This window comes from Pseudochaenichthys georgianus, chromosome 11 (genome assembly GCF_902827115.2).
Source record: "Pseudochaenichthys georgianus chromosome 11, fPseGeo1.2, whole genome shotgun sequence".
In the NCBI taxonomy this organism is placed as follows: Eukaryota; Metazoa; Chordata; class Actinopteri; order Perciformes; family Channichthyidae; genus Pseudochaenichthys; species Pseudochaenichthys georgianus.
Window position 1 is genome coordinate 8277518 of NC_047513.1, and position 21201 is coordinate 8298718.

Sequence of the window (21201 nt, forward strand, 5' to 3'; positions counted from 1 at the left end):
TTCTGGGGCAGCACAGACAGGTCTTTTCTGTTAGAGTTTTACTCGCTACAGGGTGCACTTTGAGGGTTTGTGACTCTGCAGACCGTTTACATGCAGAACAAGCTACATAACACACAAGGGGACGGGTGATAACCGGACAAGCATGACATGGGACCTTTAAGTAAATTACATTTCAAGTACCCCAACATCATACTCAAGTAGAGCACCTACAATATATTGATTATTATTATAATTTTCATTCCACGGCTTGTAGAAGGTGAATGGATGAAATAAAGACAGGAAAACTGACATCCATTTTTACCTTTTTTAATGAACCCTGATTATTGTTTAATTACAAATGAAGATGAACAGAGAGTAGAGAAACTAGTACAGGTGGTTCCTCCGGGATGAAAACAAAAAGTCTCCATCTCTCCTCTGGAGTGACAGCTCACAGTCGGGTTGGACGTGAGAGCAGAGACGGAGAAGGGAGCCAAAATACAATGGTTAAACAGTACAAAGCTTTTTTTCTTACACAATGCTCCAAAATGGAAAATATATATATACAACATTAAAAAAAAAAAGTTTCTTCCCCTGCTCTATATCATGTGGGGATTAAGTGACCCTCCTCTTGTCCATGTTAATATGGTTATAAAAAAGACTGCACTTAAAACTAGTTAAGTTAATGTGAAAGCGTGGAACACGTACAGTATTCATGAGAAGAGACCGGGCCATGGGCAAGAGGGTACAACATAATCAAAACAGTAATATGTCTGAAAAAATACAGAAAAAAATAAGAACAGCATTGAGGGGATTAAGGGGAATTTTGGGGGGAAAGTTGTTCTCTTTTTTGTTCGAGACCATGAAAGGTAAGGCAGCACAGGTGCAGCAGTGCGGTACGACTCACTGTTTATCTTTACCAGACACTCTTTTAAACTGCTACATTCTATATAGCTAAAATATATTTCTTTATCTGGCACTTAAAGCGATTTGTATTGAAAGAAAATGACATTAAAAAAAAGGAGGTTTGACACTTTTAATGCTGACTTTGTCGACAATTAAAAGGATAGATTTAGTGTTTTTGTGCCTGGTAAAGAAAAATGTCAAAATAAAGTGGGACTGTATAGGGTGATGGGGTGTGGGTGTGTGTAGACGGCATAACCATAGAAAACACACATACACAAGTGCACACAGCGCAAAATGAGCGAGTCTGGTTATGGGAAGTCCCTTTCTCTCCACTCCGCTCTGAGGTTTTGTGATGCCATTTCCTGTGTGTGTGTGTGTGTGTGTATAAATGTGTCTTTGGTTTGCCGTCTACTCCAGAGAGACTGCGGGGGCGTCTGATGTCACGTGTGATGTCATGTTTCTCTTTTATTCTAGCCACAGTAAAGCCTTACTGTAACCAGGGCAGAGTGTGTGTGTGTGTGTGTGTGTGTGTGTGTGTGTGTGTGTGTGTGTGTGTGTGTGTGTGTGTGTGTGTGTGTGAATGAATGGGCAGGGTTCACACACCCGGTTGACACAAAGCCGCTAGAGTCCACGCTCCAACCAAAGTCCAGTCTTATCAGCAGCTGCGGTCCTGTGAGGTAACGCGAACCTGAACACCTGCTGTCGGCCAATCAGAATCCTCGCATTTAATCAGAACAAGCAAGTCCGTAACCCTCTCTAAGTTTGAACCAGCGCAACTTTTTTGAATTTTTTTTTTTTATTCAGAAGTACTCTGGCGTTTATTTTTGGTGGGGTTCTCCTATCTGTGTCATGTTGTAAACCCCGGCACATCTGCTACTCCAGGTATGGTATAACAAACACTCCAACAATTCGACCCAGGTGTGGTTAAAATTCTGCTCACCCATTTATCCTCGTCCCCTGAATACACAATGACTGTCTTTTTTAATATTTGTACAATATAAATATATAACTCTGACACCGGTGGCCTTTGTCACTGCAGCTCAACGGCCAAGAGAAGGCAAGGGTGAGAAGGCATAGGCTGAATTATACTGGTAATAATATGCCCCGTTAGAATATATACATATCTTTTACCGTTTAAAAATAGTAGGATTTTCCCGATCTGTATCAAATGAGCATATTGAATATAATATTTGAATTCAATATATATTTGAATAAAATATATATGTGTAGATTTACTTATTCTGTATCTCTCTTTTACAAAAAACAGAAGGCATGGTGGTAGTGTGTGTGATAAAATATTTCGCTGGGGGTAGCTTGATAAAAGTCTTTGTTGGCTTTAAAAAAAAGGCACAATCTTATTTGGGATAGTTTGTTTGTTAAAATGGGTCTTCTTACTTAATAAAATGGCATAAAAATATGTTTCTCGCTATCTCAGTGAGGGGTTTAGCCTGAGTTAACCTTGATGCTCGACATTCATTACATGCTTTCTCTCACCCAGACCAATCAGATCTCTTCAATCATCGCATCACGTGAACAGATACCACTGTTATCACCAAAATACAGAAAGACCTCAGATCACTGCAAATGCCCTAAAATACTGTCCATGTCCTTTGACAGAAAGAATACAGTCTTTTCAAAATGAAACAAATGGGGGGGATGCAGAAGAGAGCTGCAGATCTGTGTTAGAGGGAGACAACACGACGAATGCCCTCAGAACCCTCCAAAGATTGCACAAAGTCACAAAACGCTGTATCCTCGAGGCATAGGGTTTCTTTTGGACACCAGCTCTCTACGCACACACATTCAGGAACAAGTGTGTCTGTAATTACAGCCTTTCAAGTAGCTGCTTCCTCATTTCCTCAATGAGAGAAAAAGGAGAGAAAGAACCGGCTTTTTCTTTAAAGACCCAGGTTTGTTTTCTCTGTACACGTCCATTCACTGGCGAACAAACGTCTCATGTGGCAGGTCAGTTCATCACAATCTCCATCTTCCATCGGGCCTGGTTTGACTGTCTTCAACATGTACAACACCAGCCTCATTTCATGTCTTTATACACTGTAGTGAATGAGGAACGTGGCCTTGGTGCAGCCTCATAGTGTCCGAGGTTTCTTCCTGGAGAAAAGGCGGTGATTGGAGAGCGTTCTATAATCACCCTCTTCAGTCTGTGAGGCCCACCGGAGCAAGGTCTTCTCTCCCCCCTCTGGATGCTCTTCATCTTGGAAACGACTGCTGGGTGAGGACAGAGAGGCACTTGTGTAATCTCTATCGGGGCTGATGAAAGTTTTTAGTAACGTTAGGATCTGTCTGTACAAGGTGAGAAGTTCTACTGCTGTACGATGCAGGCGGCTGCCTTTAGGATGATTTATTCCACTGCCCCGGATAAACAAATAGACCAGTTGTGAATACATTATCTGGGCACTGGTGTGATTTAACTGGCTCTATGAGGGCGATGTGCAAGTCCTAAGAGATAAAGACCCCCTCTTTGTAGGACTCTTTAGTTAAAAGTTAGTCAGAATAAAGTTGGATTATCTCTCAATGTTGTCAGTCACAGCAAGAACACTGTCTACTGGTCATGTTTGACGGGGCTTGGCTTGCGGTACATTAGAGGCTACACACACACACACACAGCAGGCTGTATGGCCCGACACAGGCCATAATGCCTGGTCGCTCACAGTACTGACCGTAGGAAGGAGCTAAGGGAAAGTGTGTTGATGCTGCTAAAACAGTGACGAAACTTGAGAAGTAACTATGGAAACATCTTGTTTTGACTATATTGTGAACATGTGTCATATGTAGGAGCATGTCCTACATATGACGCATGTACAAATTCAGACAAAATATAAGTGTGTTTCTAGAATCACCTTTCAGTCACCATCTCTATTTTCCAGCTTTATGCACACGACTGCTGTGAAGTTACCACGAGGCATTATGGTCTAAAACCATAGAGTGCTGCAGGCATGATGATGATGATGATGATGATGATGATGATGATGATGATGATGATGATGATGATGAAAAGGTGAAAGGTCCCAGGCAAACTGTGTAGTCTCATTTAGCCACTTGTTAGGGACCCGCTTTGAAGGTTTAAAGTTTTAAGACATGTAAAACCTTCCAGTTCACTCATGAGGTATTTTGCTGAAGTATTTTATGTCGTAAAACAAATGTGAAAATCTCTTAAGCTTGTGTTAACCACAGGCCTTATTTAAGGCTTCTGAATGGCACAGTCACAAAAGGGCACAGTCACAAAAGGGCATGGGACCTGAAGGACAAGAATGCTTTCCAGGGTTTAGGACTCATTCCTGCTGCACTCCATTAAGTGTGTGGACTAGACTAAGGGTGTGTGTGTTTTGACTCCCCTGTGTGTAAGTGTGTTCAGCAGCCAGTGTTTTCCAGTGACAGCTGCGCCGTGGCCCTCTGCAGCTCCGAGCTCGCTCTGTGCTGGGTGGGAGGCGGTGGCAGCATCAACCCCAAAATAACACCTCCCGCTCCTCCTCTTCCTCCCCCGTTCTCTGCCTGCCCTACTCTCTTCTCCTCCTCCTCTCTGTCAGCTCTCACTTTCTTATCCTCTGCCTCGCCCCTCTCTCCGTCCGCCTCCATCTTCTGGTCTTCGCTCCAGCGGCGTTTGAAGCGCAGTTTGAGCGGGATGCAGGGGCTGATGGGAGCCACGTGGCCTGGCTCGCTCTTCAGGTTGATCAGGGGGAAGGCCTGGCTGCTGCTGCTGCTGCTGCCGCCACCGATGCTGCTGCCGCCGCCGATGCTGCTGCTGCCGACGATGCTGCTGCTGCCGACGATGCTGCTGCTGCCGATGGGGGGAGTGGCAGGGGTCTTGAAGACATCGTCGTCGGGGTCTTCTTCAGGGTGACTGTGTGGAGGCGCGGAGAGGCTGCTCATGTTTCCGTTGGCCCGGAGATGGCTGTTGAGCTGATGGTGATAGTGATGAGCTGTCGGTGTGAAAATGCCACCTTGTTCCTCCTCGTCACTGTGATTGAGCTCATCATCCTCGCTGATGTCGGTCACCTGCACCTCCTCTTCCGAGTCGATGTCTGATATGGGCTCCACCTGGAGAGGAAGAATATTTCACAGCATGACATTTTATTTATGACTCGGGCAAAATGTTATTCATGCTTGAAATGTTTGAGAGGCATTTCCAAAACCATAAGTAAGTAGAAGCACCACATCCTTTGTGTGTGTGTGTGTGTGTGTGTGTGTGTGTGTGCGTGTGCAGACTCACCTTGATCTTAGGAGGCCCCGTAGCCAAAGAGGAGTTGATTATCTGACTTGACCCTGTGAATGAGGAGGACGAGGCACCAGCCAATGAGCTCCCAGAGTCCCTCTGCTTGCGCCCGAGCGGCGGCGGCTGCAGCTTGAACTTGAACGGTGACGGGTGCTGATCCCTCTCGTCGCCGCCTACTGACTGCTGGCTGAGCGGATGAGAAAGCGGCAGGGGCGGGCAGTGGAGGTGATGGGCGGGCGGCTTCTCTGGGGTGGGGCGGTGGGGCTGGGGGATGATAATGTTTGGGTAGTGGAGGAAGGCCCGGGGGCTGAGGTGGTAGTTGTAGACGGACTGGGTGTGGGCCTGCAGGTAGTGTTTCATGTCCTCCTGGTTGAAGGAGAAGTGGGAGCCCAACATCGGAGAGGACATGGAGGGAGAGGGGGTGTAGGACATGTGGGGGGTGGGGGTCATGGAAAGGGCTGGGGACAGATTTGAGCCCAGGAGCCCACCAGGGCCGGGCAGGGGGGAGACAGGGAAAGGAGAAAGGGAATCTGGGTGCACCCTGGGGCCGTGCCTGCCGAGGACTGCTGGGTAGATCCTGAATAGAGAGTCGTGCGGCAGGCGGGGGGGCAGCAGACCCCTGTAGGCCCGGTCCGGCCCCGCGCCTCGCTCCTCGGCCCCCATGGCCTCCTCCAGCTCAGAGTTGGTGGAAGTGCCGTCGCTGCAGTCGCTCACAGAGCCGCGGGCCATGCGGCGAGCCACGCTGCTGAACATGCCGGGGCTGCGCAGCTCCTCATTGGAGGAGAGCACATCTGAGGGTGTGGAGGGGGGGAAACGGAAGTGGCTGTTTCCGGTAGGCACTGGAGGGGCACTCTGAGGGACCCTACCTGTGAAGAGGAACAAGAGAGAAGGGATAGTTAGTAAAGTAATACTTTGTGTACACAATAGAATCAGATCACAGTTTATAACGAGATGGGAAAAGACAATCATTGCCTGACCTTTCTGCTCACTGAATGATTGGACGTGAAGTATTTTGCCACATTTGCTGTAAATAGGGTGTCAGAAAATCCGTCAAAAAGGGACGGAAATCCAAATCAACATGTTTACTTAAATTATTTCAGAAAAGAAAAGCAATGTGAATTGAAAACCGGCTCATCATCTTAAAAGAGAGACAAAGTCAAACTTCATTTGAAGACATTCACATGTCCAAGTAAGCTTGCTACAGCACTCCTTATTTCTTCAGAAAGAGCGATAATAGAAACCCCTCGATAAGAGACCGTATTCAGTCACAGGAGCGAGTTGAAAGAAGGCAGGCTCAAAGGGGACGTTATTACTCCTGTTCTTTGGAATTTACAAAAAGGAATACACAGTATTTTGTCCCTCATGTCTAATGGCGGCTGTGTATGAGGTTAGTTTTGCTTTGTGAGGTATCAGTCTCAGTTTTCTGCATGTATGCTGCTCACAGTAGGCATGTTAAAACAGAAGTCAAGTCCATGTTAATTTAATAATCAGTTCTAGCGTGGTTTAAGAATAATCCAGAACATTGCTTCGGGTAGGAGACACTACTGTTCCATTGAAACTCAGAGATCCAAAACATGGACAAATAAAAGTAAAATATCTGCAAGGATAGATGCAACTGAGGCTAAGTGAGAACAGTTTTAAAATAGGTCACACATGTCCCATAACTCCAACTACTTTACCCATAGGGTCACAGGCACACAGAAAGAAAACACTGCGTTAGAGAAAGCCACAAGTTCCCTTCTCTTTCTCTCCTGCCAGGGAGACTGTGGCAATGCAATAAATTCTTGGCATCCGCGCACGTGCCAGAATTAAATATTGGAAAAGTCGCTCTTACTGCCATCACAAACATGGGTTGGGTTCCTCTGTTTTTTCCAGTACTGCTGACTGTGTGTGTGTGTGTGTGTGTGTGTGGTGTGTGTGTGTGTGTGTGTGTGGGTCTCTCCATCTAAAAAAACTCACATTTCACAGCCGTGTGTGTGTCAGAGCGGATGAGAAGAAAACTGCGTTTATATAATGTGTATGTTTGTGAGCGCCTATCGATCCAGATTGACGTGGGCATGTGTGCGCGTGTGCGCGTGTAACCGTCGTATGAAACCATCATATCACAACATGTGAGTGTGTGGGCCACATCACACGGAGGCTATAATTAAAGTTTCGTGCTGCACTTATGTCACCCAGTATCCACCGCTCCATATGGGCTGTGTTTACACTGGGTGGCCGGGATCGGGACGAGAGAAGACTTCAGAGGAGAGGAGGAGAGGATAAACTGGGACGTGGCACACCGATGTCTTAAAGGGGCCCCATTATGCACATTTTCAGATTCATGTTTGTATTTTGTGCTTCTTATGTCATATGTGTCCATGCTTTAATGTTCAAAAAGGTCTCTATTTGTCTCAGAATGCCTGTGCTGCCCATTATTACTTTAGCTAACTCTGCCCTCTTTTCACCCTCTGTCTGAAACCAGAGCCCAGTCTGCTCTCATTGGTTAGATTGCTGGCTCTGTTGCCTATCACGTACAATGTGTTGGAGCGCTAGCCAATAGAAGCGTGAGTGTTACATAGTGTCATGTAACATTATGTTACAGAAGTAAATAAAGGAGTCCAATGGAGGTGTTTCAGGCAGGCGTTTACAAAGACCTATATAATAAACACTACAGAAGAGGGAAACCCTAATAAGTGTAAGTGCACACACTACACCCATAATCCTTAGTGTTTCTTATTGACTTTGTACTTGATATGAATATGTTTACATTATAAGAAATGCAGTATTTAGATTGATAGATAGATATTTAGACCAAGAATGGCTACCGAACTTTAACTAAGATTGATCTTCGGTAAGTAAACTTGTGAGTTACCCACCACAATCTCTGGAAGAATTCTCAGAAAATGTATTGGCTCTCTGTAACCCTAGATAAAGTAGGTGTAGTATCAAAACATCTGTTGTTAGCCAAAAAGTATTCAGCGTCAAAATAGGGAACATCTACTACCAAACAAACTGTGTTTAGCAATTGTTTTGGCATTTTATAAATGTATTTCACAATGTTTTTGTCCCAGCTGTCAGCAATTCAATCTGAAAGTCAAGTTCAGAAATTCAAACCCAACAACCCGAAATTCATAGACACCCGAAGGCCAAAAACGTTTTGTCAGTCCTCCAGCCTACGCTCCTTGAACAAGTCCTTGTTGTCAAGTGTAATTCCATTCTTTTCAGTGAAAATAACCATGAACTTCAGTTGCTAAGGGATGTCTCCAGGGCAGAAAAAGAAAGAAATTGGTACAAAAACTAAATAAATTATGCTCTCCGTGACTTAAAAAAAGTGTTCTTGGTTTTATTTTTTAAAAAAAGGGAAAAAAAGGGCTTTTTAATTATAACAAATACATATTAAAAACATGTTACAGTTAGTTCTCTGTTTTCTCAGGAGATACATGTGTACATACCAGAGCCCATGTCGATGAAGGGGTAGTTGACCAGCACTAGTTTGTTGAAGTTGAACTTGTAGGTGAACCTCTTCCCTTTGGTCTTGTGGAGGATCCTTTTGTTGTAGTAGTATCTAAAGAAAGACAAACGGAGTGAGTTACAATTTTGTATTCATCTCATAGAAGTTGAACATTTAAAAAACATGTGCAAACAAGGTGAAGCCCATTTTTTAAACATTACACCAGCTGAAACCACAAACCAGTCACATTTCTCATGCCACAAAATGACTCAGTTGCACATCGAGCAAGCGATTATTCAGTGTAACCGAAATTATCAACAAATCACCATGGTCTATTATTTCCCCATAGACCAGAATAAACTGACATTTGGCTCACATGTTGGACGTTTAGTAATGTTGTCTGGGCCAGCTACAGCAATAAGGGTCACTAGTCACCAACAGCCAATCAGATGGGCACGTTCTTGCAACCATATGACGGTGGAGTCATTACTGAACGTGAGCAGTTCTGCAGAGTCGTGTAAAAATGATCAAAAAAGATAATGAGAACCATTAGAGGAAAACGTTAAGTTGGAGCCCTGCGCCAGTACAATGTTGGGGATAACGACGGCTGGTCGGACGCGTCGACTTCAAAATATCGTCATGTGAGACGATCTCCCTAGAAGCTCTGTAAAGGTACGTGTTGTGATGACTGTATTTGCTTCCCCTGTCGCGAGTCCGGATCACTCGGTGATGATGCTATATACCTACATAATCTGTGGAGTCTCAGCTTTAATAGGATATCTTGTATGTGCAGCTACGATAAGTAATAAGGGTACTTTTATCTTGAGTTCTGTGCCAATGTCCGTTAGCATTTTTCGCTCAGGGGTCATTTAGATGCTTCTTATGAGACTTGTGTTTTGTTTTGGTAAACATGGTTTGTATCGTCAGTTAGCTGAGATTATTCCCGTTAATCTGGTATAACACCTTTTTTTTTTACATTACGTTTTTTATGAATTGAACAACAGAAAAATAATCGTTAGATTAGTCGACTAATCGATCAAATAATCGCCCGATTAATCGTTTTCAAAATAATCGTTTCCCCCCAGCACTAGGAATCACATTTACTAAAGCGCCCATAGGAATACAAACGTACTCTGCCAAGCTTTATCAGGGCTTTTTTTAAGAGACTGCATATCTAGATGGGATTAGATGTTACCGTGTCCTAATAGAATGCGGCTTGGCTAGCGTCAGCAACAAAATCTGTTTGAATATTTTCCATTGGAATAGGAGGCTAGAGGCACTGCTCCATTTAGAGCTGGTCTTTCTTTCTGAAATGGCCACACTGGATAATGAAGGGCTGATAAGTGTCCCCCAGATTTCCAGGAAACATCTTTGTCTGCCCCAAACTGATTTTCTATCGTCACAGGGACGATGCACAAGTTTATATTTTGGGCCACCAAAGTTGCACCACATTTCAGCGGTGGGCAGCCTTCGTGGCCAGTGCTAGAAAACGTTTTCATCTCTGAATGCATTCCTCAGTGTTGTTCAAGCATCAAAGCAGTGTGAGACTAAATATAGTGCCCACCTTTCCTTTTATTGAATACCAAATGGTTTTGAATCTTTTTATAATTCCCCTATTCGGTTTATATTCCCATGTCCTACATGGCACTTTAAATTGCTCCCAAGGGATACATTTGTTTTAGAAATTCATTGAAATGTTGTGTTGTATTTAAATGGAGTTGTGAGGTTGACACCTGAGATGTTATGTTCAATGTGTTAGCTAGCTGGTTACAGATAATACAAAACAATGTTATATTTGATAAACCACAATGGAGCCGTTTAAAGCACCACCTGCATGGTAATTGTACATTACTCAGCGTACGGTGCATAATTAAACAAGCCGTTCACAATGGGAACACATGGTTAGATGATAATCTCCCTGTGATTACTTAAGGAAGTGAGACAGCCGTTCTGATTTAGCCTCACCGAGGTGGCTCCATTAGTAAGAGTGCATTAGTCATCATGGATACACAGAGCGATGTAGAGGAGTGAATGGCTGCTACTGACAGCGCAACTAAAAGATAAAATGGCTCCCCGTGACTCACCGACAGCCTCAGGACCAAATCACACTCATATTTCTTTACATGAAAACACTATAAATCAGTGTCTCATTCAGCGGAGACTGGCCACTTCCTTCTTGGAAATGTAATACTTTATTAATCACTGCCAGTAAATGTACAAAAGATTGTTCTTGAATACGAAGTTGTAAACGTGTCTCATTTGGACCTTTTAATTGTGATAGTTTTGAAGCTATAACTGAGCTCTTCTCCAGCAGCAGAGAAGGCTTCATCACTTGGGAAATTAAGCACCTCTTAGATATGTACGTTATAAAAAACCAGCCAAAAAAACACAACCTAAAATGAAATCCCATCTTTTTCTTGATGAATCATGTAAATAATATAATATTCTAATGACAGTGTTGTTAAATATTAGTTTCCCCAAATCCACCACTCCAGTAGCGACATAATAATTACAGATATAATATGTTTCACACTGATGAGGCTATGCCCAGCTGTATCCCTGCCTCATTGTGATCCGAGTATTAGTCACTGGATTTTGGTACGCAACAGAACAAAGTAGAGCAGGTGTGTGTGTGTGTGTGTGTGTGTGTGTGTGTGTGTGTGTGTGTGTGTGTGTGTGTGAGCCATCCAGACCCTCAATGACTCAATGAGCGAAGGGCCTCTTCTGATAGACGACTACTACGCACGCCCACACCCTCACATGTTATACAGACACACACAAACACACAAAAGGAGCAGGCGGGTATACCGAAGACACACAGGCTTTTAGAAAAATGAATGCAGCAAACATCCAAGTAATGAAAAAAGACTGAGCACGTGTTCACGCTAAACTTCTTAAAAGTGTTAAGCTTTATATTTAACAACCATATTTTGCAAAGTAATATTAAGATGAGGAAGAACTTCATTTATGACGTAAAGTTAGCCAGTGTTTACCAGACTTTGACCGGAATGATCAGTTGAAGTCTGCTAAAAGTAAATCTCTCCGTTCATTATATTCTTTGTGTTAAGAATAAGGGCTTGGGCTTGAATTAAAAATTGTTATATAAGAGACTATTAGTGAGACTTGTTTTATTTGTAAGAGCCCATTTGCCATTTAAAAAGAAAAATCTACATACTGTAATAATGTTATTCTTTATGAAGCCTTCCAATCAATCGTTTTATATATATTGATAATAAACAAAGATTATATTTGCCAAGAATTTCTCCCATTTGTCCAGACCGTTGAAGTCTTCCCGGACGTGTTGACCTTTAACCAGTTTTTCTGACCGTAACGCTGCTCCACACACTTGGACAAAATCAGGTCTTTATGTGCAGTAAAAGCTGGAAGGACATAATGTTCGCAGACGTGTGGATAGATGGATGGCACTTTGCATTAGTCGGGAGGAAAAGGCCACGCACATACATGTAAATGGAACGTACACACACAGTACTGAGTCAATATGGGACAGCCTGTCCCACACACCCAGGCTCGCTGCTGGCCTCCTGCTCTTTGAAGACCATTTCAACTTCCTTCAAATTAACTAGAAAGGACTTTGACTGTATAGACTCGGCCTCTATGCATCAAACACACAGATGTGTATAAGGCACGCACGCACACACACACACACGCACGCGCACACGCAGGACTATCTTCTTAAGACGTCAGAATGAATGAACAGGTCACACACAAACCACAGAAAGGACATCCATGATAAACGTGTGTCTCCAGCTGTTCATCGATGTCACTGAGATTAGATACAAAGTGCTCCCGTGTCAAATGAACTGTTAGATCTTTGTGGGCTTAACTCTTGATCAAGCATACAAACCATTTGGGCCATTTCTGTGTAACCAATGACTACCAATTAATTTAAATGTAAATAAAATGTATCCCGTTTGTTACTACTGTTAACATCACCCTCTCTGTTGTAGATGTGGGGGGGATTGAGTGAGTGTTTGTACAGCTTTGTAATACAATGCAAATTCTGGATGAAGATATACATATATATAAATGATATATTTATTATACATGAGAATTGGTTTATTATGTAAACTGCAAACTATACGGTGACTTAACTGATGATGCTGAATCATTATATAAAGCACACAGAAGAACAACCTATTACATCTCACAATGTTTTGCTATCCGTATTGTCAATGTTAAATGAACTAACTAATTGATAAGCAATGTCAGCACCATATACATCAACACTAAAAACATTTGATTACAAATATTTCAATACACGGTGTGTGTCTTTAAATACGGTTACATATGAGGCTCAGTCAGACAAAAAAAGGTTCAAGCAACAAACAAGACGCAGATGGGCTGGAGGAGGGCTGACATATAACAAAGTGATACGTGTATGTGTGTGCACGTGGGTGTTTGCGTGTGTGCCGATGAGGCAGTGTAACTTGTCATCACCATGGCAAACTATAACCCACACCAACCTACAAAACAGGAGGCGACAACGATGACTAGCAGTATGTGTATGTGCCAGCGTGTGTGTGTGTGTGTGTGTGTGTGTACAGGAACAGACTGGCGGCTAAATAAAACTCGGCAGCATCCCACATGTGCTCCATGGAGGGTGAAGGTGTGTGTTTCTAAATCTGCCGTCACCTTGGTGTTCCAGCACGAAGCGAGGATCACGACAAAACACCATTCTTTTTTTCACGTAAATTTGACGCCGATGTAATTGAGAACAAATGTACCCGAGAAATAAGCGGCGAAAAGAAACGGCCTTCTACTTCGAGATCATTAACATACACCGAATACTACATGGTAGAAATCAATTGTCTTCAAATCTTCATTATCATTCTGCGACAGTTGTACCCAAATCTTTTCCTAAGACTAAATCAACAGAATCTTTATAAATAAATAGATGTCAGCTTATATCACCACATTACCTCTCTTGCTATTATTCAGCGTGCACTATTTGAAATACTATTTAGTGTGAAGATTATTCAAAACTGAGACACATTTTGAAAGCAAGTCTTGTTCGCGTTGTGATGGTTGTGAAAGGACACAACCCTTACCCTATACTTAACCCTACTGTACAGAGTAGCCCTTATAAATTGATGTATTTTTTTGTAATCAGTTCATCTGGAGTTCAAAACAACATGACTCCAGTTCCTGTAACTTGAAATTGACCCGTCCGGGCTCTTTGCCATTATGTGACTCCTGTGGTGTGGATATCTCACTTAGGATGGGTATTACCTTTCAAACTGAAGCCAGAACCAAAGGAAGCCCAATGTTTGTTTTAGCTGTTAATATACTAACAAGTATCATCAGACCAAGCTAGAGGTAAAGGGGCCCCAATTATCTTTTAACATTCTGTGGTATTCCCTGAATCTCGGTGTGTTCGTCTTTGAATATTAACACCCGTAGGACTGCAGAATAAATACAAAAAATTATCAAAATCACAATATGGACGACAATTTCGGGAAGCACATATTTGCTTAAGTAAAATGTGTGTTTTAATAACATTTTTATGAAGTATTGTGGAGCTGCAGAGATATCCCGGCCTGCACATTTGAAAAAAATTTGCTTTTTTAAAAACAAAAACGCTTTAGTCTCACCTCAGAGCTCGGCTGAGCTTGTCGTAGTTCATCTGCGGTTTAGCCTTCCTGGCCCCCCACAAGCGGGCCACCTCGTCCGGGTCCTTGATGACGAACTCTCCGTAGTCTCCCTGCCAGGCGATGACATCGTGGTACTCCTCCTTCCTCAGCAGCTCCAGGATGAAGTGCCAGAGCTGGATCTGTCTGGAGCCCGGGCTCGACTCGGGCTTGTAGGCCCAATCCGGAAAGGCAAACCCTGGGGGACAGAGGAGAGAGGAGAGAGGTGTTAAAGCTGGATGATCATAAACAGGAGCAAATGTAAAGTAAAACTTGGTTTTCCCAATTCCTTTAACTTAGTTAATAGTTATTAGTGCACTCTGCATATAATCCATGATCCTTCTTAAGTTATTAATCATCTCCTTTACTGCTCTTCTTCTGGTTCCAGGGTCAACACCATGGGGAAATAACTGCTTGTGTTTACAGGTTATAATAGTCAGGAATTCATACAATGTGTTTGGCTCTAAAGGGCATGTTACATTTTGCAAGAAACCAGTCGATTCTTTGAGCTTGAAGGCTGTTTTTTGTGTCAGTTGAGATAAAAGTGAAGCAAAAGATTGTAAACAGGTTCCGATTTCAGTAAAGAAGAATATATAATACAGCAATGACTTGGTAAAGAAGAGTATTAAAGGTTATAATATATGAGACTGTTGGGAATCACAGTTACAATCAAACGTTTAAGTAGAAATACTAGCTTCACTCTATGGCTTTTGTGCTCATTATAAGCATTGGGAATAAATCAGTTCCCAGAGACCGCAGTCATATCAAACGTCACTGCTATTGCCATCAACGTTAGAAAATCAGCACTGTTTTAACAGATAACCAGGCCTTGAGATATGTGCAGACAAAATATAAGCTTTGGTTTTATAACTACCCTCAGAATACACGCTTACACAAGCGCGCGCACACACTATTATCCAAGAGTTAAAAGTATAGGCTTTGAGTTGTAAAGCAGTGGGTGGCAGTAAAAGACTCAACACAACTACAACACAAGGCCAGGCTGAGGGGCTGCATAGCAAAGGGACACACACACACACACACACACACACACACACACACACACACACACACACACACACACACACACACACACACACACACACACACACACACACACACACACACACACACACACACACACACACACCACACACACACACACACACCACACACACACACACACAACACACCACACCACACACAACACACACCACACACACACACACCACACACACACACACACACACACACACACACACACACACCTCATTAGGACCAGATGTGTGTTGGCAATCAGGCTGAGAAAGCAGAGGGTGGGAAACATGTGGGCACAATATAACAATGCTGAATTTGGTGTGTGCATGTGTGTGTTTATGTAAGTGTAAAGTAACACACTATCCTAAATACCGAGGTTAAAATCAGTTTCCCACACTCTACAAAGTCTATCATATCTATATAGCAGTGACAGTGAACTTTTAACGATGATACACTCAAGGCTGACAGACTATGACACCGGTTTGATGTGGCCTATTAACCCGAGTATCGTGACACAGTTTTGCTGATGTAAAAAGGAAAGTCGTTGCATCACACTGGATGTAATAAGGGTCTATACAGGCCCACTAATCTGATATATTAAACAGGGATCTATTTTACATTTCTTCAGTACTTTTATTGCCTCGTCAACATATTGATAGGAAACTGCTGTGGGGCAGGTCTATAAAAGCAGAAAATAACACCCTAACACAACTTGACTAAAGAACAAAAGAAAAGCAGATGACTGGACATAAAAAAACAGAGGGGAAAAAATAGGTCGTAAAAGAATTACAAACAAAGAAGACACCTGGCAACTAAATCCCAGAGTAAAGTGAACGGCATCTGGATATGGTGCGCAGATGGTAATTAAATCAATTACGACTTTTCCATTTACTCAATGTGTGCCTTCGTTTTCTGCACTGTGTGTTCTTTCAAAGAAAGGTTGGGGAAAAGAGTAGACCAAAAAAGGCAGGTGTCGGATCATTAGAAATGTAAAAGCGTGGCTGATATTTACTTTTCAAAATGGGTGAATCATTTTAGAGCTTTTTAAAAACCTCAAAAGCTCACAACTGCCACCAGAGGATTTTTGAATGATTCTTTAGTTTGTAGCTGCTGGAATGCAGTTACTTCTTCACAGTGGATCAGTTAAAGCAGCAACAACTGGTGGTAGCAATCAGTCTTTTTGTGAAGAGACTACAAACTACAAAATGGAGTCATGACATTCCTACCTAGGGTTGAACAGTTCCGGGAACTTTCAAAGATGGAAACTTTCCATGGGAATTAACAGGAATTTATGGGAATAAAATATAGTTGGGGAAAGTATATTTTAGCATAATCTTGACTAAAAACAAACAGATGCTATTCAGTACACTTGAATATCCATGCCATGCCTCAATCACATGCACATATTAGTGTTGCAACGGTGTACCGATACTTGAAAGGTACCCGCGATACCCTTGCCGTTAAAAACGGTACGATTCCTTCCGTTTCATAGTATCGGTCTTTAAGAATGACGGGGAAAAGTACTCCCTGTGAAAAAAACGCCGTTTAAATAAGAGCCGTGTGTGTTCAGCGCTCTGCTTCCACTCCGTGCATCTGCAGCCCGTGCCTGCGTCCCGCTCCTCTCAAGCATGTTCTAAGTCCCTCCCCTCTCTCTTGAGAGCGTGATGTGCACTGAAAAGTGTTTCTGTCGCAATATTATCGTTGAGCAAACTTAACTAGCAAACTAGCATCACTATCTGCTAACGTTAGCTTTAGCCTTCGTTTTCTATTAGTTTTTTTCATAGGCTATAAACGGAGGTGGTATAAGTATATATCTTGTACTTGAGTAAAAGTAGAAGTACCCAGGTCTTGTACTTGAGTTAAAGTAGAAGTACCAGAATGTAGGAACAATCCTGCAATCAAAATGTTCCTCAAATATAAAAGTACAAAAAGTATTATCATCAAAATATAGTTTAAAGTAGCGACAGTAAAAGTAGAAGTGCTCAGGTCTTGTACTAGAAGCACCAGAGTGTAGGAATACTCTGTTACAGTAAAAGTACTGCATTCAAAATGTTCCTCAAGTAAAAGTATTAAAGTAGCGACAGTAAAAGTAGTCATTGTGCAGATTGGTCCATTTCAGAATAATATATATGATATGTTTATAATGATTGATCATGAAAGTGTTCTCAAAGCTGGTAAATGTGCAGCTAGTTTGAATGACTTTGTAGACTGCAGGGTAGCTGGTGGATTTACTCCAGGTGGAACTAAAGTCTGATTTAACACTTGATTATATTTCACATCATTCATCCACATCTGTAAAGTAACTAAAGGGATTAAATACATGTAGTGGAGGAAAAGTACACCATTATTTCTGAACTGTAGTGGATTAGAAGTACAAAGTAGCAAAAGAAACATTGAAATACTTAAATAAAGTACAAGTATCTCAAAATTGTACCCAAGTAGTACTTGAGTTTATGAATTTAGTTACTTTACACCAGTGGCTATAAAGATAGAAAGACTAAGCCTTGCACAGAGGCATGAAAATACATTTTCAAAATGCTCAACAGTGCTGCCGAAATGTTAAACTCACTGCTACACAATTAAAATAAATGCTTTTATATATATTTATATTAGATGTGACTCTTTGGCGTTTCTGTTCTTAGTAACACTGCTGCTTTAGTTGTTCTGACTGCTAAAATCATCTGTTATTCCTAATTTTAAAGCCGATATTCCGTGTTTCCCTTTTTTTAAGAAAAGTATCGAAAAAGAATCGGAATCGCAATTCTTGACTTGGTATCGGTATCGAAACCAAAATGTTGGTATCGTGACAACACTAGCACATATAGCACACCGCTTACTGCATGGCTATTGAGACCACACCCCCTGAAGGCACTGCGCATTCTTCCATCACATGCACAGATGATTTCTAGAAGTAATTTAACATTCATGTTTTTGTTCTTCAATGAAACAAATGATTGTTCAATAAAATAATTAAAACGTGTTCTGTTCTACATACAAATAAATCTGTTGAAATGTCATGGTTTTTTTTTTATTATATAATTTTGCATGGATGTTTTCTTATGAGAAAACAAAATGTTTATATTTATGCTTGGATATGATACAATTCGATACTTTACCCTCAATTCCCAGTTAGTTCCCATCAATTCCCATTGAAAGTTTCCAATATGGAATATTTACCGGAAATGTTCCGCCCCTTTGCAAACCCTATTCCTACCTATATTTTCAAAAATCGGACACTGCTTATCTGGATTGTAATGCACTGATATGTTCGATCAGGTTTGGACCAATAACGTGCCTTTACAGCCGTCCTGAACACGTGTTTACCCTTAATCAGATACAGATGAGATTTTAATAGCAGGTGTAAATGAGTCAAGTGAAGTGAGTCATGGAAAAACTAACCAAGTCGGACACGGAGTAACAAAAGCACATTATCAGGTGTACAAAGTGCAGCAATGTGTCTGTTACGTCAATCAATAGTAATAGTAGCCGTAGTAATAGTAGTAGGCTATACAAAGTAGTGTTTGAAGTAGCAGTAATAGTAGTTGGTGTAGTAGAAATGCACTTAAAGTTGGAAATGGTACCTCATCAAATGAAATGTTGTACACCAAGAACACTGCTCCTAGAGAGCAAGCAACATAAATGCACTTGCAAATGTAATACCTTGTATTAACAATGCAGTGTTGCCATATTACAACCAAATGTGTAGCACAACTCGAGTGATGGAGGCATATCATTATTTATTAGTGCATAAAGCAGTCTGCGTATTGGCACAAAGGTCAACTTAACTCTTGTTGCTCCATTGTGATTAGCGTCTTGCTGAACACACACAAGTTGAGTAACTGAAACCTGCTTCCCCTGTGAGGAGACATTTTCGAGATTCAAGCTGTGACCTTTTTCTTTTTCAACAGACACCCAGTTTTGTAAGATTCACAGTGAGTCAGAGTTGAATAAGTTATATTTTCAACTTTCTTAAGTCCCTGATGGAAAAGGAATTACCTTTTGTTGTGCTGATGGTGGCCAGTTAAACGATTTCTAAACATATTCCAACCCTGCTGACCAGTGAGGGATGTGACTTGTCACTTTTCTATTCTTTGAGCAGGATATTGGTGATACCAGAATATAAAAGAAAGTGATGCGCGACTCTGCCAATTGGCAAAGAAGGTGGCTTTTAGTATCACATCTAGGGCTTGTTTTTTTCTGAATGCCACACTCAAAGAAATCTTACAAAAGGCATTAAGGAGGAGAACAAAACCGAGTCCCGGTGACTAATAAATCACATGCTGCTATCTGATCTCAGAGAGTGAGCCAAAAGACATCCAAGCTGGGCTGCGATAGTTGATGAGAGCCATTTGAAGGCCGACTACTAATGGGGTACGAGCATATGATTCATGCACCAGACAATAAGGCTCTTGTCAGTGGGGACAGGTTAGGCGTTGTGACAGACAAAACACACTGCTGTATAATGGGGTACACACTGGTGAATGCTGGGGAAATGTGCACAGTACGTTGTAGGCACACGCACAGACTGACGCATACAACGCACGACAGGAGTGGATTAGATCTAAGTGGGCGGGTTAATATCGCCCTCACACACACGCAGTACACGAACACACACACAGGTTAGTGGGGAGAGGTAAGTGGGTTCATGCGTGGGTGCACAGAGCAAACAGACAAAGAACACAGGAATAGCAACCGTGCCCACTGCATGTGTGTGTTGCAGATGTCCCTGCTGACTCATAGCTCGCTCGTTCGTCGCTCGGCTTTCACAGATTCCGCTTTTCTCCTCCTCGATAACACTGCCATCTCTTTCTTTCCTTTCTCTTTCATTCTGTCCCTCCTTCGGTCAGCCTCTCCTAAGACATACTGTCTCCTAGCAACCAAAGCTTTTTGCGCTAAAAATAAAAAGGCAGAGTCACGACGGACAAGACAAAATATGATTCAATAACAGAAAGTTGCCAAAAGAGTTTAGAGTTTGGGCGCAGATCCAGAGAGCTGCAGTGTGAGGGTGTGATCCGTCTAAGGCTGCCTGACCAGCAGAGACCTGGGGCCACAGCGCTGTCACAATGTGTTCACAACAGGAAGGACACTGTGACGCTCCTGTAAGCACTGGAAAAGCTTTGTTTTACAACTATCCTGGGCGATTCATCAAATTCAATTTTTAATTCACTTGTGAGGTAACCAAGTTATTTAGCTTGGAGACCATTTATTCACATTCATGGTGTTTCTTTTGATGTAATTCAGAGGCAACAGATTTATAGAAACAGCAGAGACAGATAGCGAAAAAAACACACAACACAGCTGATTGTGTGACAGATGCACAACTGAGGGTCCAGCTGTCGGAGGTGCATCTGCCACAGCTGGTGGTTTATGAGCTGTGAGATTAACAGATAAGTATGACGCAGAAAGCAAGACACAGCGGGAGAGGGATAAGGATAGATAACAGCAGTAGGATTTACAAAACAGACACATTTTGTACTTGTGATTAAACTATTGGAACTAGAAGAGAGCTTCAATCAGCGTTCCCGCCAGGGGGGCGTCTTGCCGTCATTTGCCGCCCTTATTCAGCTCAGAACGCCATGAACTCGAGCCGAGGGCGTCCAAACAAATGAATATTTGAGAGAAGATCAAGAGTTTTTATCGCTTGAAATGACGAAAAGGAAAAAGGACAAAGACACCCCTCTGTTGGAGGGGCAAAGGAGTCTGGAGGGATTCTTTTCGGAGTATTGCTGATCGTTTCCCCGACATCGGCGATGCCTGCTACAGGACAACATGGAACGTGCACGATTTGGACGCGATGAGCGGGGGTGCTAGTGGAGCACGCGCGTGAGCTGCGAGCACCGGAGCCTTGCAGCGGCGAAACTGAGGCTCCGTGGTAAACTGTGGTAACATGAAGAGCCGTTAGGGAGCCGAAAAAGCCGGCGCTTCTTAGAGAGCCGAACCAAATGATCCGCCTCACCAGCGTAAAAAGA

At 42.5% G+C, this 21201-nt stretch overlaps 1 protein-coding gene across 1 annotated transcript in view; it reads right to left on the reverse strand.

Annotated features, from left to right (window-relative positions):
* Nucleotides 1–290: 290 nt before the first annotated feature.
* Nucleotides 291–21201, reverse strand: part of erf (Ets2 repressor factor) — a 42573-nt gene continuing 21662 nt past the window's right edge. Inside the window, exons 2-5 of the mRNA XM_034094302.2 lie at nucleotides 14162–14396; nucleotides 8551–8663; nucleotides 5114–5982; nucleotides 291–4941 (exon numbers count right to left, since the gene is read on the reverse strand). Of these exons, the coding sequence (XP_033950193.1) occupies nucleotides 4255–4941; nucleotides 5114–5982; nucleotides 8551–8663; nucleotides 14162–14396 (1904 nt within the window). The 3' untranslated portion in view covers nucleotides 291–4254. The remainder of the gene's footprint in view (nucleotides 4942–5113; nucleotides 5983–8550; nucleotides 8664–14161; nucleotides 14397–21201) is intronic.